The sequence below is a fragment of the Rattus rattus genome, chromosome 18 (assembly GCF_011064425.1).
Source record: "Rattus rattus isolate New Zealand chromosome 18, Rrattus_CSIRO_v1, whole genome shotgun sequence".
NCBI classification, from domain to species: Eukaryota; Metazoa; Chordata; class Mammalia; order Rodentia; family Muridae; genus Rattus; species Rattus rattus.
Genome location: NC_046171.1, coordinates 8710393 through 8725390, shown reverse-complemented (window position 1 = coordinate 8725390; position 14998 = coordinate 8710393). Strand labels below are relative to the sequence as shown.

The 14998-nt window shown below is 53.0% G+C and overlaps 2 protein-coding genes across 3 annotated transcripts; one reads left to right on the top strand and one right to left on the bottom strand.

The window, feature by feature from the left end:
• The first annotated feature begins 458 nt into the window (after positions 1-458).
• Positions 459-4631, top strand: Tcf19 (transcription factor 19). 2 transcript variants are annotated; one of them, XM_032889060.1, is made up of 4 exons: positions 463-635; positions 909-1436; positions 2210-2759; positions 4194-4631. In XM_032889060.1, the coding sequence occupies exons 2-4, from the start codon at positions 1199-1201 to the stop codon at positions 4198-4200; spliced, it is 795 nt and encodes a 264-aa protein (XP_032744951.1). In that variant the 5' UTR covers positions 463-635; positions 909-1198; the 3' UTR covers positions 4201-4631. The 2 variants fall into 2 exon arrangements, with proteins under 2 accessions (XP_032744952.1, XP_032744951.1); XM_032889061.1 differs by lacking the exon at positions 4194-4631 and having other exon boundaries at positions 459-635; positions 2210-3012.
• A 307-nt stretch (positions 4632-4938) lies between these two features.
• On the bottom strand, positions 4939-9469 carry Pou5f1 (POU class 5 homeobox 1). Its single transcript, XM_032889059.1, has 5 exons — positions 9006-9469; positions 6500-6620; positions 6162-6292; positions 5557-5715; positions 4939-5424 (listed from the first exon to the last, which is right to left on the bottom strand). The coding sequence occupies exons 1-5, from the start codon at positions 9387-9389 to the stop codon at positions 5161-5163; spliced, it is 1059 nt and encodes a 352-aa protein (XP_032744950.1). The 5' UTR covers positions 9390-9469; the 3' UTR covers positions 4939-5160.
• Between the last annotated feature and the right edge of the window lie 5529 nt (positions 9470-14998).

Here is a 14998-nt window from a genome sequence, read left to right as displayed (position 1 = left end):
CTGTACCCCTCTTGCCCTGTGGACCCCCCCTCCGCCCCCCTTGTACCCCCTCTCAGACTCTTTCCGCCCCCAACTGACTCTGCCCGAACGCCCCTTACCCAGCGCGAGATCCGCCCTCTTGCCACGCCCCTTACACTTATCTCCCAGTCTAGACGCCACACCCTGATCACGCATGCGCGAAGCGGGTGTGTTGGCGGGCTGCTCTACAGCACCATTTCTCCCCTACCGGAAATAGGAAGACGAAAGGTGCACGCAGGAACACCGACGCCCAAGATCTTCTCCGCGCCCTGACAGCCCCGCCCCTTCCCGGGAACCCGGGAAAACGTGCCGGCCAATCAGAAGTGGCGGAGGGCGGGAGATAGGTAACCCCTGCCCACGCACCGACCAATAAAGCAGGGGGACGCAACTCAAATGACCAATCAGAAGCAGACGGCGGGAGCAGGCTCGCGGGCGCGAAAGTCGGACCCGGGAATTCCGAAGGAGGAGTCTGCGCGGCGCGCGCGCGCGCGCGCGCTCGCCCACCCAAGCCGCGCCCTCGGGGCGGCTTCCCTGGCTGTCAAACCGCGGCGGGAGCGCGGCGCCCAGGGTGCTGAGTCTCTTTCCTCAGTTTACCCCGCGAGCGAAAAAAGGAAAGGGTGAGATCCACTTTGTTACAGAATTAGGGACCCGTCTGCACCGCCCTTTGTGGGTGACAGCGGATTCACTTTTCTCAGGGGAACTGGCCCCAAGAGCGGGGGAGGATGGAAGGGGTACCCCAGTTAGATTAGCAAGTTTGACCATAAGTTCTCAGGCTCCAGGTTACACTTAGGGCGACAGGGTCGTGTCGCACGCACGTTTGTGTAGCACGACCCTTTTCACCCCCTCTGCATGTTCCCAGCTGCGGATTAAACTAGCTTTGCCCTGCACAGATTGTCAAAGGCTCCCGGATGTTGAGCGGCCTGGGGATCCGGCTTCACTGTGTTGCCGTAGGACGTCTTCCTGGTTTTGCATCGCATCAGGACTTTGCTAGAGTTTTTTCTTAAAACCTCATCTTGACAACCTCTGCTGTGGTGCATGTCCAGGCCTTGGGCGCTCTGAATCTGCACTTCCTAAGTTGGCATCGGAGAGAACTGAACCGAAGCCCACGGTGCATGACCCAGGAGTAGAAGAGGGGAATGGACTGCTAAAGTGGGAGGAGTGGTGCACAGGGGGCACCCCCATGCTGCCCTGCTTCCAGCTGCTGCGCATAGGGGGCGGCAGGGGCGGTGATCTCTACACCTTCCACCCCCCATCCAAGTCTGGCTGCACCTATCGGTTGGGCTGCAGGGCTGACCTGTGTGATGTGGCCCTGCGGCCCCAGCAGGAGCCTGGCCTCATCTCTGGGGTCCATGCAGAACTGCATGCTGAACTCCAAGGGGACGACTGGAGGGTCAGCCTGGAGGATCACAGCAGCCAAGGTAAGCAGTGAGCAGACAGCCCCCAGGTAGGCATGAGAAAGGGGAGCCTCTGGGAACCTGCTTCGTACTTCCCAGAGTCCTGTCAGTCTCTGTCGAGTGGTCATGGTCCAGTCTTAATTGGCCAGGAGAACTATGCTTCTGTCAGCTCTTCACAGGACTAACCTGTTTGTCTGGTTTTAGCTCACACAGGACCAAGGAGGGGTGTGTTGACTTTCATCAAATTCTATGGTTCTAGTATTAAGCTCAGATCTGACTGTTTGCACCTTGCAAACAGTCACTAAGTCACTAAGGCAGTTATGAGTGTTCTAGTGACCTAGGCATTCTGTCCTAACCCAAGGCAGCCCCCCCATCCCCCAAGGCTGGGGTTTAAAATTCAGCATTCTGTCTTCAGTTCTTAGATTCCTGTTAGGTCAAACACCAGGTTTGGAGAAGCCCTATCTGATGTGTCCTGGGCATTAGTCCCCAACAGGCAAGTGAGTGCTCAGGGTGTTATAGGCTAGGTCTTATTCTGTGTTAGGTGTGAGACAAAGAGAATGACAGCCAGAGGCGACAGAAAGTATTAGTAGTGTACTCAGTGATCTCAGCACTTCAGAGCTGAGGCAGGAGGAATCATGGGTTCTGGGAAAAATAAGCTTGCTTCTTGGAGTTTAATGCCTGACCCTGTGTTCTCCTGGTGGCGGTGGTGGGGACTCGAATGGCCAGACCATCATGGTACTTCTGACTAGAAGCCTGTTCCTGTTCTTGTCAATCGTCTCCTGTCTCACCATTAACAGGGACTTTGGTCAATAATGTCCGACTCCCAAGGGGACACAGGCTGGAGTTGAGTGACGGTGACCTCCTGACCTTTGGCCCCGAAGGGCAAGCAGGAACCAGCTCCTCTGAATTCTACTTCATGTTCCAACAAGTCCGGGTCAAACCTCAGGACTTTGCCGCCATCACGGTCCCTCGGTCCAAGGGAAAAACTGGGGCCGGTTTCCAGCCCATGCTGCCCCCACAAGGGGCACCTCAGAGGCCACTCAGCACCCTCTCCTCTGCCCCCAAGGCCACACTGATTCTCAATTCCATCGGCAGCCTCAGCAAGCTGCAGCCCCAGCCTCTCACCTTCTCCCGTGGCGGTGGCCGGCCGCAGAGCCTGGCCGTTCCCACTCAGCCAGCGGAAGTGGGAGCTTCACCCGCTCCACCCACAAGAAACCGGAGGAAATCGGCTCATAAAGTGTTGGCAGAACTGGATGATGAGAGTGAGGCTTCCCCGGGGCCCTTTTCAGTCCTGATGGAGCCCAGGAAGAAGCTGCGTTTGGAGAAAACGGCTCTGATATCCAGTGGGTAAGTAGGGTCCAGCATTAACCTTGTTAGCACCTTGAACCCTAGACTCCGGAACAGCCTCCTTGTGAGGTCTCAGAAGGCAGGGGAGAGGGGTGCACAGACACAGCATGCAACTGGGCTAGCCTTCACCCACAGATGCATGATGAGCCACTATGTGCAAGGCTGGGGGCGGGGGAATAACAGTTAGGATTAGACTATAAAAACAATCTGCATGATGACTACAACATTGCGAGTCTGAGGTCCACATAATAATTAAAAAAAAAAAAATCTGGGGGGCTGGAGAGACGGCTCAGCAGTTGAGAGAACTGACTGCTCTTCCAGAGGTCCTGAATTCAAGTCCCAGCCACCACACGGCGGCTCACAACCATCTGTAATGAGATGGGATGCCCTCTACTGGTGTGTCTGAAGACAGCTACAGTGTACTCATACACATAAAATAATTAAGTCTTTTTTTTTTTTTTTTAAAGAAGCAATCTGGGAATGGAAAACAAAGATGTCTCACTAGAGTATCACTAGCATGCACCTGACTTGCCCAGGGCTGGAGTCCCAGCAGCATATATAAAAAACTGTATAGACAACCGTCTTAAAACTAGAGAGCAGGTTAACCCAGGGCTGCTTTTATTTTGTGCATGGCTGTTTTGACTGCCGAGTTGTGCATGCAGTACCAACAGAAGCCAGAAGAGGGCACCGGGTCCTCTGTAACTAGATGGGTAGTTGCTAGCCACTATGTAGGTACTAGGGTTCAAACCCAGATTCTCTCTGGAAGAACAGCTTGAGACACCCAATTCTACTTTTTTTTTTTTTTTTTAAACACAAGGAAGGGTCTCACTGTGTAGCCCAGGCTAGCCTCAAATACCTCAGGTAAATAATAGTCAGGATAGAGCATTCAGAACGGAAACACTAGTGTGTTTCCAGGAATACTCCCATAGGGGTGGGGAACCCTGTGTAGTGTCTTGCTGCTGCTATAAGTAGCCTGGGTTTTGGTGTGATGGCTGTGACATTTGGTACCATATGACCCACATTGGCTGTAGCACCCAGGGTGCCACGTTGGCACCTTGACTTTGCAGTCAGGGCACAGATGTGGCTCTCTCAGCTCAGGGTCAGACAGTGTTAGAGTGGATCTTGAGCTGGGAGATGGCTGGGCAGTTAAGTGCACTGGCTGCTCTTCCAGAGAGAGGTCCTGCGTTCAATTGGCAGCAACCACATGGTGGGGCTCACCACCATCTCTAAAAGGGATCTGATGCCTTCTTCTGGCCCGCAGATACACATGCAAACAGCACTCACTGGAAGACTAAAGAATGGCTTGTAAGGGCTGAAGCTGGCTGTGTGTGTGTGTGTGTGTGTGTGTGTGTGTGTGTGTGTGTGTGTGTGTGGGTGCAAAGCACCACTCATTCAAAAGTAACCATGGACTTTGAGAAACGTCTTTCTCCAAAGGGAATGACCACAGGGAGAGGTCCACTGCTAGAGAAGACTGACTCAAGGCTGGAGAACACTATGGCTGAAGTGACAGGAAAAAGAGCTGCAGCCTCCAAGTTAAGTAACAAGGAATAAAGCCCCGTTTCCATAAACACCAGGATCCTACAGTTAGAGCATCAATCACAGGAACCATCCCTGAAGGCATTAAGAGGGGGCGCTAAATGTCTTATTTTGCTGAGGCCAGCATACCAGGCGAGTCCCCTGTACTGAGCACCCACCCTAACCCTAATGTTCTTGAACGGCATCAGCTAACGCACCCTGGACGACCCAGAGCACAGCCCCAAGGTTTCGCTCATGCCATGGCTAGCTAATCCTGCCACCAACTAGGTATCTGTGACTGGCTCTTCGGAGCTTTGCCTTTGATTTCCAAATAAAGAATAAACTGCTTCACCTACATCGGGGCATTCACTGAGTCTCAAGTCTGCAAGATGAGGTGGCAAGATGAGGTGACGAGATGAGGTGACGAGATGAGGTGACCGTAAGTCCATCGGCTGGCAGACTTTAAATCCTCTAGGATGGCAGGCACACAATACCTTCCTCTATAGGTTGACCTCCAACCCCCAATAACCCTTAGGGCGTTTTGTAACCTCCCACGGTTTCAATGGCGCCTGTTCTGAAGACCGCCTGGGTTTGAGAATTCCATTACTGGCTTTCTCCATCCTCAGGCCCTCTAGGAACTGAAGGAAAACAAAATTTAGCTATCTACTGTGTATCCCAGACTTTATTTAAGAACTTAAGAACTTCGGACGGGTTCCTGATCAACAGCGTCACTGAACTTCATCTCTCCCCCCCTCCCCCCCAACCACCCCTGTTTGTGCTTTCAATTCCTCCCCAGTAAAAGAATCTAGGCCCCAAAGCTTCAGGTTCTCTTTGTCTACCTCCCTTCCTGCCTTGGCTCACCTCATCCCCAGGGAGGGCTGGTGCCTCAGTTTGAATGCATGGGAGAGCCCAGAGCAGTGACAGGAACAGAGGGAAAGGCCTCGCCCTCAGGAAAAGGGACCGAGTAGAGTGTGGTGAAATGGGGGCTCCCATAGCCTGGGGCACCAAAGTGGGGGCCTGGGGGCAGAGGAAAGGACACAGCCCCCCCTGGGAAAGGTTTCCCCGCGGCCTCATACTCTTCTCGTTGGGAATATTCAATGCTCGATCTTTTCCCCTTCTGGCGCCGGTTACAGAACCACACTCGAACCACCTAGGGTGGGCACAGAGATGGACGTCAGGCCCAAAGCTCAGGGACGCTGCAGTCAGAGGTGGGGAGGGGGGAAGAGAAGGAATGGGAACAGGGAGACATCCGGGTACCACGGGGAAGGATCCCGGCACTCACATCCCTCTCCAGCCCAAGCTGCTTGGCAATGCTAGTGATCTGCTGCAGGGAGGGCTTCGGGCACTGCAGAAACATGTTCTCCAGGTTCCACCTCACACGGTTCTCAATGCTAGTCCGCTTTCTCTTCCGGGCCTGCACCAGGGTCTCCGATTTGCATATCTGGGCAGGGGAAGTGGGGGGTGATAAGGGTTAGTCTAGGATTTGGTTGGGCAACAGTCCCACGGCAACACGCTAAGGGAGCGTTGATTGGATGTGGCCCCAGAGTCAGGGGTTACTGGAAGGGGTTGGATAGAAATCTAGGTCTGAAACTTTCCTAGCATTAGATGGAGTGTAGGGCTCCATCTGTCAGGCTAGAGGGGGCTGAAGGGGACTAAAGAAGGAGAGAACCTGGGGTTGGGGATTTAGCTCAGCGGTAGAGCGCTTGCCTAGCAAGCGCAAGGCCCTGGGTTCGGTCCCCAGCTCCGGAAAAAAAGAAAAAAAAAAAGAAAAACCCCAAGGCACGGAACTGCTAACACTAGTTCCGGTTGGAGAGGGAGAGCCTCAAGCCAGTAATGGAAGCAGGCTGACGCACCTGGCAGGTAGGTACTCGCCCTGCCACCCCTCACCTCCTGAAGGTTCTCGTTGTTGTCAGCTTCCTCCACCCACTTCTCCAGCAGGGGCCGCAGCTTACACATGTTCTTAAGGCTGAGCTGCAGGGCCTCGAAGCGGCAGATGGTTGTCTGGCTGAACACCTTTCCTGAGGAGAGGACACCAGACAGGGAGAGTGAGGCAACCAACCGTGTTGGGAGCCCAAGCAACCCCCCCTCCCTTAACAATTCAAGCGGTCAGTGTCTAATCCTCCCCCCACCCGTGGAGGAGAGGCGGCTGGGAAAAAAACGCCCGCCCCAAACCCCTTGCACCTACACTAAGGCCGTGGGATCAGAACATGCTGAGGGAGACCCACCAAAGAGAACGCCCAGGGTGAGCCCCACGTCGGCCTGGGTGTACCCCAAGGTGATCCTCTTCTGTTTCAGCAGCTTGGCAAACTGCTCTAGCTCCTTCTGCAGGGCTTTCATGTCCTGGGACTGTGGCGAGAAAGGCAGACCTGTGAGAGTCACAGCAGCTATCGGCTTCCACCATTGGGACCCCTGGGGGGGCTCTGTGAGAGGCTCACAGCCTCCCAGGCCGCCCAGCATATAAACGGTCTGATTATATAAATGTCATTCACTCTATCCCTAGGTGACGGGGATGGCTTCTTTCTCCAGACACCTGGCAGCATACAGAGTTCCGTGCATTCCAACACCTGTGCAGTATCCCAGCAAATCTGCTCAGACTGTTCAAAACTGCCCCTGCTGACAAAATGTCACCCCGGTCTGAGGAAGTTTTAAAGGCTACAGAAATAACCAGACGTGGCAGAACAGGCGTGTAACCCCCGTGGCTCAAAAAAAAACAAAGGCAGGACCGCTAGACAGTCGCTCGCTCAAAACAGGGGGAACTAGAGAAATAAAGTGCACCGGGTCCATTGATTCTAAACTCAACACTCAAAGCAACTCAGCTTGCTTTGAAAGTCCCAAAGTATGACACAGTAGAAGTGGAGATGATATTAAAACAGGGACTCGCTGGGTAGCTGTCCTGCCTCAGTCTCTCAAGTCCTGGGGTAATAGGATTTGTCTCTCTCTCTGCTCGGCTCTAAATGAAAACCTGGGAACCACATACCACACAGGGAGAGGAAACCTAGAAACCACACAAATGTCCAGGCCCTGAACTGACAGTCCCAGCACGTGAGGAAAACCCATGCCACACTGGAGCGCTACATACAGAGAAAGGCGAGGCAGCAGGATAGAAGTTTCCGGAGGTGCTAAGTCTAACTAAGACGATAGTAGGTGAGTCGGATAAACCTCAAGGTCTTAACCAAAGGAAATCATCCCACTCACTTCTGAACCACGGATTTGGTGCTAGCCGGACCAACTGAATTTGAAATGGAAGGTGCAGAGGGCCGCCTCTGACGCCCGCAGATGGCACAGTGGCAGGCATGCACTCACAACCAGGAAAAAAAAAATTATTTTCAAAGTTAAAACAGGGATACCAATCGATGCACGAGCAATAGAACGGCACAGGCAAGTGAGGTTGTGGCTAAGGCTGCGGCCTTCTTCCCAGCAGACAGTGGTGGTTAGGACCAGGTGAGGAGGGGCATAATGGATGGCCGGTTGAGTGTGCTCTCTTAAGGAGCAGTGTGTGAACCAGAAGAAAATGGCTGGCGGCCTTTCACGCTATCGCTAACAGAAGACAGAAAAGGAGGCAGTCATCTGCAGATGCAAGTGAGCCCTGAGGGCGGAAGAAACCAGGGGCTGTTGGCCGAGCAAAGCTCCGGGACTGAACTCTGTCTGAGGTACCCGACTAAGGCCGGCCACCTCAAGGGGACAGCAGCCAGCGGGGCAAACCTCAATGTGATTTCAATAGAAAAGGATTCTCTCGGCTTCAAACAGACTTTCATCCCCCAACTGTTCCTCAAAGACCAAAACTTGTAATCTCGCCCTCAGCTGTGTCTCCAGCTTTTCTAAATCCTATTTTGGGGATCTGGGATTAGCTCAACGGAGGTTCAAGTCCCCTGCTTCATTAAGGCCATTTAAGACGTGAGATTAACTACTAATGCCTTCCTAGGGGGCTCCAGGTGGCTAAAAGGACGTGAGATAACCCAGAAACCGGCACTTAGGGAGGGGACTCCCCGGCGGGCCTCTGTATCCACTCGCACCTTGTTCTTAAGGGCTAATTGCTTACACTTGCTACAAAGCCATCAGACACTCAGCAAAACCCGAGCCCTCACAGAATAGTCCAGAGATGGCCTGGAGATAACTCCAGCCAAGTGTGTCGGTGTCTGGTTTACAACGAAAGGAAGCCAGGCTGAAATCGATCAGATCTGCATCTCCAGCACTCTACAAGGGTCCACTCCGTGTAAAGGTGACTCACAGGGTCTGAGGCAGAAGTAGAGAGCAGACAAACTTGACTGGAGGGTGAGCCCGACTCTACACACTGCCTCAACAGGAGCTCTATCAGCAACCAGTCACACCCAAGCGTTTCAGTAACAATAACTCCTGGATAAGCACCATTTTACGCCCCCAGCCATGCCTAACCCTAAGGCCAAGGTCTTGGGTCCGACAGGCATCCAAGTCCCCAGAGGGACTAATATAATTGAAGGAAAAAACAAAGCTTAATTTCACCCAACACTGGTGTACAGTGATGGCACCAATCAAGTGTTCAGACACAGGCCAGGCCTAGGTGACCTACATGACAAGGACCAGGCCAGAATGATCCAGGCAGGTTGCTAATTCTTGAAATTCTGGCTTCTAGTTCAAACCTTGTCCTGCTTCTCAGGAGGGCCGGCAGCCACTACCTTTGGCAAGGTTGCTGTCCCGCATGTCCCCAATTCCCTTCCCTGCTGCCTCAATCAGCCCAGCCATGTCCCCTCTCACCTCCTCGGGACTTGGTTCCACCTTCTCCAACTTCACGGCGCTGGGGCGGGCAGTACAGGGCCCAGAGGAGGCTCCCTCCGAGTTGCTCTCCACTCGTGCTCCTGCCTGGCCCTCGGGCTGCAGAGTCTCCACGCCAACTTGGGGGACTAGGCCCAGTCCAACCTGAGGTCCACAGTATGCCATCCCTCCACAGAACTCGTATGCTGGGGGACATGGGGAGATCCCCAGCACCTCTGAGCCTGGTCCGATTCCAGGCCCACTTGGAGGCCCCTGGAAGCTTAGCCAGGTTCGAGGGTCCACCCAGCCCGGCTCCAGCCCTGCTGACCCATCACCCCCACCAGGTGGGGGTGAGAAAGCGAAGTCTGAAGCCAGGTGTCCAGCCATGGGGAAGGTGGGCTCCCCGAGCCGGGGGCCTGGTGGAAGGACGACTCACCTAGGGACTGTTTGCACCTCTCTCCCTCCCCAATCCCACCCTCTAGCCTTGACCTCTGGCCCCGCCCCCTGGGTGGGTGGAGGAGTAGAGCAGTGGGGGTAGGAGAAACTGAGGCGAATGAAATTTGCCTGAAGTCTGGAAGACTGAGGTTGGGGACGTCCTGACCGGGCAACCAAGTGGACCTTCATTTTCAACCTTCAAGGTCCTCTCACCCCTGCCATGGGTCCCCCGACACCTCAGAGCTGACTCTGTCTCTTTCACCTCTCCACATTCCTCAGGAACCAGTTGCTTGGATCCCCAGCACACAATTCTTTTTTTTTTTTTTAATTATTTTATTTTATTTTTTTTGGAGCTGGGGACCGAACCCAGGGCCTTGTGCTTGCTAGGCAAGTGCTCTACCACTGAGCTAAATCCCCAACCCCATCACACCACTCTTTGGCACTGCCCCCTCTCTGCCTCATGCCACAGCCCACCCAGCCATCTTCTCAAGAGCCTAAAACATGCATTGAGTGTTCGTGTGCCAAGTATCTCTGGGGCCACCCCTCTAGAATCCTAGGTTCTAGATACTGGTGAACTCAGTACTTCAGTGTGTCCAGGGCCAGGACTAGACAGCCACTCCACCCCAAGTCCTCCAGACTTTAAAAAGGCTCTACACCGGGGTTGGGGGTTTAGCTCAGCGGTAGAGCGCTTGCCTAACAAGCGCAAGGCCCTGGGTTCGGTCCCCAGCTCCGGGGGAAAAAAAAGTCTCTACACCATGGGACCCTGAGCTCCAACCCGAGATGTCCCCAGAGAACCCAGAGAAGGGCTGGTTCTGCCTTCTCAGAGCGTAGCTTTCCAACCTATGTTGTCTAGGTTGGCAGATGTCAAGCCAATCGGCCACTAGCACCCAAACCCCCTAGAAGACCCGCACCCGAGCCCAGGCTCAGTCCCCTCACAATCAAGCAAGGCCTAGGCCTCCCTTTCTACGAGAGGCTCAGTTGTCCCTCCCCCACCTCCCCAGCCCAGGCCTCCAGCCTAGTTCCTGGGTGGAGAAACCCAACGGGTGGGAGGTGGGTATAGAGAAAAAAAAATCTGACTTCAGGTTCAAAGGGGCCTGGGAGGGACTGGGGGGAAGGGGGCAGGACAATGGCCTTGGCTGGACAATCCTGGTCCCCAGAGGGGGCAGCTTTAACCCTAAACAACTACTCAACCCTTGAATGGGCCTGGATGGCTCCCCTGGGGGGAACTTCCTGCTCCCCAACCCCCTCCGGAGCCCCAATCCCTTCACACAAGATTTCCCTCAGCTCTCTACCTCCCCTCAAAGACTGAGCCTCAGACCAAGGTACCCCTGCTTCCCTTCCTCCAAGGGACGCCAGTGTTCATCCCCGTCACCCACCCCTCCCCCAGTCTTCTGCAGGCGGAAAGGCGCTGAGGAGACGGGATTAGGAGGAGGGGGTGCAGGAAGCCTAGCCTAGACTTTCCTAAAGCGGTTTTCTGGGCCCCGTCTGAGGATCCTCCAGGATCCCGTTGCTGGCCCAGTGCTTAGTTTATCTTTGCAAGAGAATAGCCCTCGGAGTGCCCGTCTGCAAGGGATGGTGTTTGTCTGTCTGCTCCGACACCGTGCCCTAAATGAAGGCCCCAGGGTAAATCACACAACCTCAAAAAAAAGGCCAAAGCACCCCACAGTGTACACAGCCAGAACAGAGTTCTGAGCCTGGGCCTAGCCTGCCTGAACCGTTGGCAAGGGTCAGTAATTCTAGGTGCCCTGGAGGGTGTCTCCTGATGGTAGTCTTCATTCCCTTAGGGATGGAACCCTAGTCTATAGACCAAACTGCCCTTGAACACCTCACGACTCTCCTGCCTTAGCTTCTCAAAAGCTGGGGGGACTGGGATTACAGTGTTGAGTATTGACCTCACCAAATTCCCTGTGCAACTTGGAAAATAATTCAGTCTTGAGCGGTGTGTATGAACCTACACCCAGCCCTCGTGTGGAGGTCCTTCCACCACGTAGGTCCAAGTCATGCGGCCCGGTGGCTGAGCCCTCACTCCTGCCCTCTCCGTGAGTCTTCTACCTCCTCCCTTCTAAGTCACGCTCGCCAACAATGTCTATACATTCACTGTAAACTTAGTTAGTTGGAAGACCTAAAGGCTGTGAAGCTGGAGCCACCCAATTCCCAAGGCAGACACAAACTTCCCCACAATGGGCAGATTAAAGGAAGGCTGGGACGAGAAGGACCCCTCCCCAACCATCTTCTCTGCCCCCGGGACAGAGCTATCACACACCTTTGTCATGCATCTGCTGTCTGCAGAGAACGCTCAGCCTCCCAAGGGGGGAGGGGCGGGCAGGGACCGGCTAAAACCCCCCACACCCAGTTCCTCCAGCCTCTAAGGCCTCAAGAGCACGAGTGTGCCTGCTGCCCAGCCTTCCTGTCCAGACTAAACACCAACCTTGTCTTTGCTCTGTTGGTGACCCACTGGTCAGGACAAGAGGCATATTCTGAGTCCTTAGCTGCCTAGTGACTGGCGTTGGAGTGAGGTTGGCCCAAAGCATGCCGAGAGTCTGATGCAGACTTTAACAAGAACTTTGTCCGAAGTCCCAAACTAGCCTGAAACTGAGATGCGTCTTGGCTAGGTCCCCTGGTATCAGCCCGGTGGCCATGGAGATGGGACGGCAGGCCTGTTGGCTAATCTAACCCGGCTTCTTGCCTCCTGGGTCTTAAAGAATCATCATGCTAGCTTCTGGTTTTGATGTTTTTGTTTGTTTGTTTGTTTATATTTCATTCAAGGGCTCTCTATATAGCCTTAAATGGTTTGGAACTCACAATGTAGACCAGGCTGGTCTTGAACTCACAGAGATCCACCTGCCACTGCCTCCTGAATGCTAGGATTAAAAGCATGGGCCACTATGCCCGGTTTAAGAGCCATCCTGATATCTTAAATAGCCCAAATCTGAGCAAAAATTCACTAACGCTCCACACACCACCTGTATTTTAGAACCAAGTCAAGATCTGTCTCAGAGTTCTGTCTGGAGAACCAGAGACAGCAGAGGAAGCCCACAGGTTCCCAGCCAGGGATGGCCCACCCACAGGACCCAAAGTTATCATGGGAATCCAGATGTGGCGCTCCACACCCGTAATGCCTGCCCTGGGGGGTTGGAAGCCTTTAGATCCAAAGTCCAAGGTCAGGAGCTGAAAAACAGAGGACCCTTTTAAAATTACCCATGTCGAGTGATTTACAGCTGAGGGGAACCTGAATCTCTGGCCGCTGTGGGCAATTATTGTCCTTGTATGGACACACACATGTACATGTGATTTTTTTTTAAGAGAATTTAAGGTCAACCTTAACCACCAGAGTCCCCAGGCCAGCTTGAGCCACAGCAGGAGACCTTGTCTAAAACAAAACAAACAAACAATGGGCTTTGACCTGCAGCTTTCTTACTGTGTGCTCAGCCTCCGCCTCACAGACTGGAGAATCAGCCAAACAACAAACCCTTGGAGGACTACAACCAGACTAGAGCTGGGAAATCACTCCTGTTAGCATCCCGGTTTTGTCTCCCCGTGAAGCCAGAGGAAGGAATGAGGAGCTTCAGAGACATGAGCTCTGGGCCAAGCATGGCCCAGCCAGAAAGAGCTTTTCCCCTGCTGCTGGTTAGCAGCGGCCCCTCCAACTGCCTTAAGACCAGGAACTTCTCTTCCCAAATCCAGATGTCCTGACCTGGAAGCGGGAAGTAGCTTCTGTGGTTGACGTGGCGTGGATTCCTTCCCTAACTGCATCTCCCTTTCCTTATCTTGGTTTTCTTGCCTAATCAAAAAGACTTGGGTGGGGGAAGGGGGGGTCTTGGGAGAGGCAGGAGAGGAACCTGGGGACGTCTCACTGAGTAACTACACTTGTTCAGCCTTAACAACCTTGATTTGATCTGTGGAGTCCATTTGGAAGAAGCAGAGAACACAGCTCCTTCCTACGTGTTGTTCTTTGATCTCCAGAGTCATGCTATCACACTCGAGCACACACACACACACACACACACACACACACACACACACACACACACACTGCAATAAAAAAAGGCAAAGAAGAGATCTAGGAGCTGAAGGTGTAGATCACCAGCAGAACAGAAGTTTTGCTTGCACATGTGCCTGACTCCATGAGTTCAATCCCCAGCACTACAGAAAAGGGGGGAGGGGGAGAGAAGGCAGGGATAAAGGAAGGCCCCCTTGAAATAAATGAATTCTCAGAGGCTGGAGAGATGGCTCAGCGGTCAAGAGCACCGACTCCTCTTCCAGAGGTCCTGAGTTCAATTCCCAGCAACCACATGGTGGCTCACAACCATCTGTAATGGGATCTGATGCCCTCTTCTGGTGTGTCTGAAAACGGCTACAGTGTACCTATAGATAATAAATAAATCTTAAAAAAAAAAAAGAAAGAAAGAAACGATTCTACTTTTCCTTTCTTTTTTTGTTGTGAGACGGAGTTGCGTGTAGCAGAGGCTGCCCATAAATTCCATGTAGCCAAGAAGGACCTTGAATTTCTGGCCCTCCTGACTTCCCAGTTCTGAGGAGCTGTGTCAAAAAAAAAAAAAAAAAGAAAAAAAAAAGAGAGAAAAAAAAAAAAGAAAAAATGCCTTTTAGACTTGCAGAAATAACTTCCCCACTGTACCCCAGCTGTGGCCTGATAACTAGACCCCCGAGACATCATCAGTCACTCAAGATAACCAGCCACCTTGATCTGCTTTATGGTTGGAGAGTCTCCTCCAGGATCCTGACCCTCCAATCTCTTAAGAGAGTGGACCTGACCTCCAGCTAAGATTCATCCCACTGAGCGGCCTTGGGGAGACAGGCATAGGACAGTAGTTAGGAATTTAGAATTTAGAGCGTGAGCCTTGTGTGATGACCCTCAGCCTAGTAAAATAGAACTCTTGTTATACTAGTAAATATAGCTACCTACTTGTTCACACCACCAGTGCTAGAATTACTTGTGTGTGCAAATGTGTGTGCGTGTGCACGTGCAATACCATGCCTGGCCTAACTCTCCATTTTCTTCTATCTTGGTAAGAAAACTACAGTCCTGTTCCCACACTTCCCCCTGCCCTCCTCACTCCAGGGGGGTGGGGGTGGGGGTAGTTCTCCCTGTGCCTCTGTAAAGAGAAGTTTGGCATTAGAGAGACAGGAGGGGGACCTTGTGAGACCAACATCCACCTTCTCTACTCCACCTTCTACCTCCGACCTCCACACAGCCTTCTTGGGAAAGGTGGCAAGGTCTCCTCTCAGGAGTAATCAAGCTAGAGGAGACTCGAGCAGTTCGCAAGTAAACGGGATAAGCTTTCAGTACTTGGATGTCGGTGAGAAACCCATCCCAAACTGCTAGCTGGGGAAGCTGTCAAACTCGTGCAATCTGTACTCCACGGAGCTGAGGCACGAGTATAGCAAATGGAAGATTAGCCTGAGCTACAAATTGAAACTCTGTATCAAAAAAACCAAAAAACCAAAAAAAACCCAGAGAGGAGAGGGGCTGGAGGGATGGCTCAGCCGTTAAGGTTAAGAGCACTGGCTGCTCTTCCAGAGGTCCTGAGCTCAAATCCCAA

Excerpts from the sequence above, each read along its gene's own strand:
- Pou5f1 (XM_032889059.1), bottom strand. The coding sequence starts at position 9,389 with ATGGCTGGACACCTGGCTTCAGACTTCGCTTTCTCACCCCCACCTGGT. Across the intron at positions 6,621-9,005 it reads TGGAACCAAGTCCCGAGGAG|TCCCAGGACATGAAAGCCCT; the intron begins GTGAGAGGGGAC and ends TTCTCGCCACAG. Across the intron at positions 5,425-5,556 it reads AGCTTGGGCTGGAGAGGGAT|GTGGTTCGAGTGTGGTTCTG; the intron begins GTGAGTGCCGGG and ends TGCCCACCCTAG.
- Tcf19 (XM_032889060.1), top strand. The coding sequence starts at position 1,199 with ATGCTGCCCTGCTTCCAGCTGCTGCGCATAGGGGGCGGCAGGGGCGGT. Across the intron at positions 1,437-2,209 it reads GGAGGATCACAGCAGCCAAG|GGACTTTGGTCAATAATGTC; the intron begins GTAAGCAGTGAG and ends CACCATTAACAG.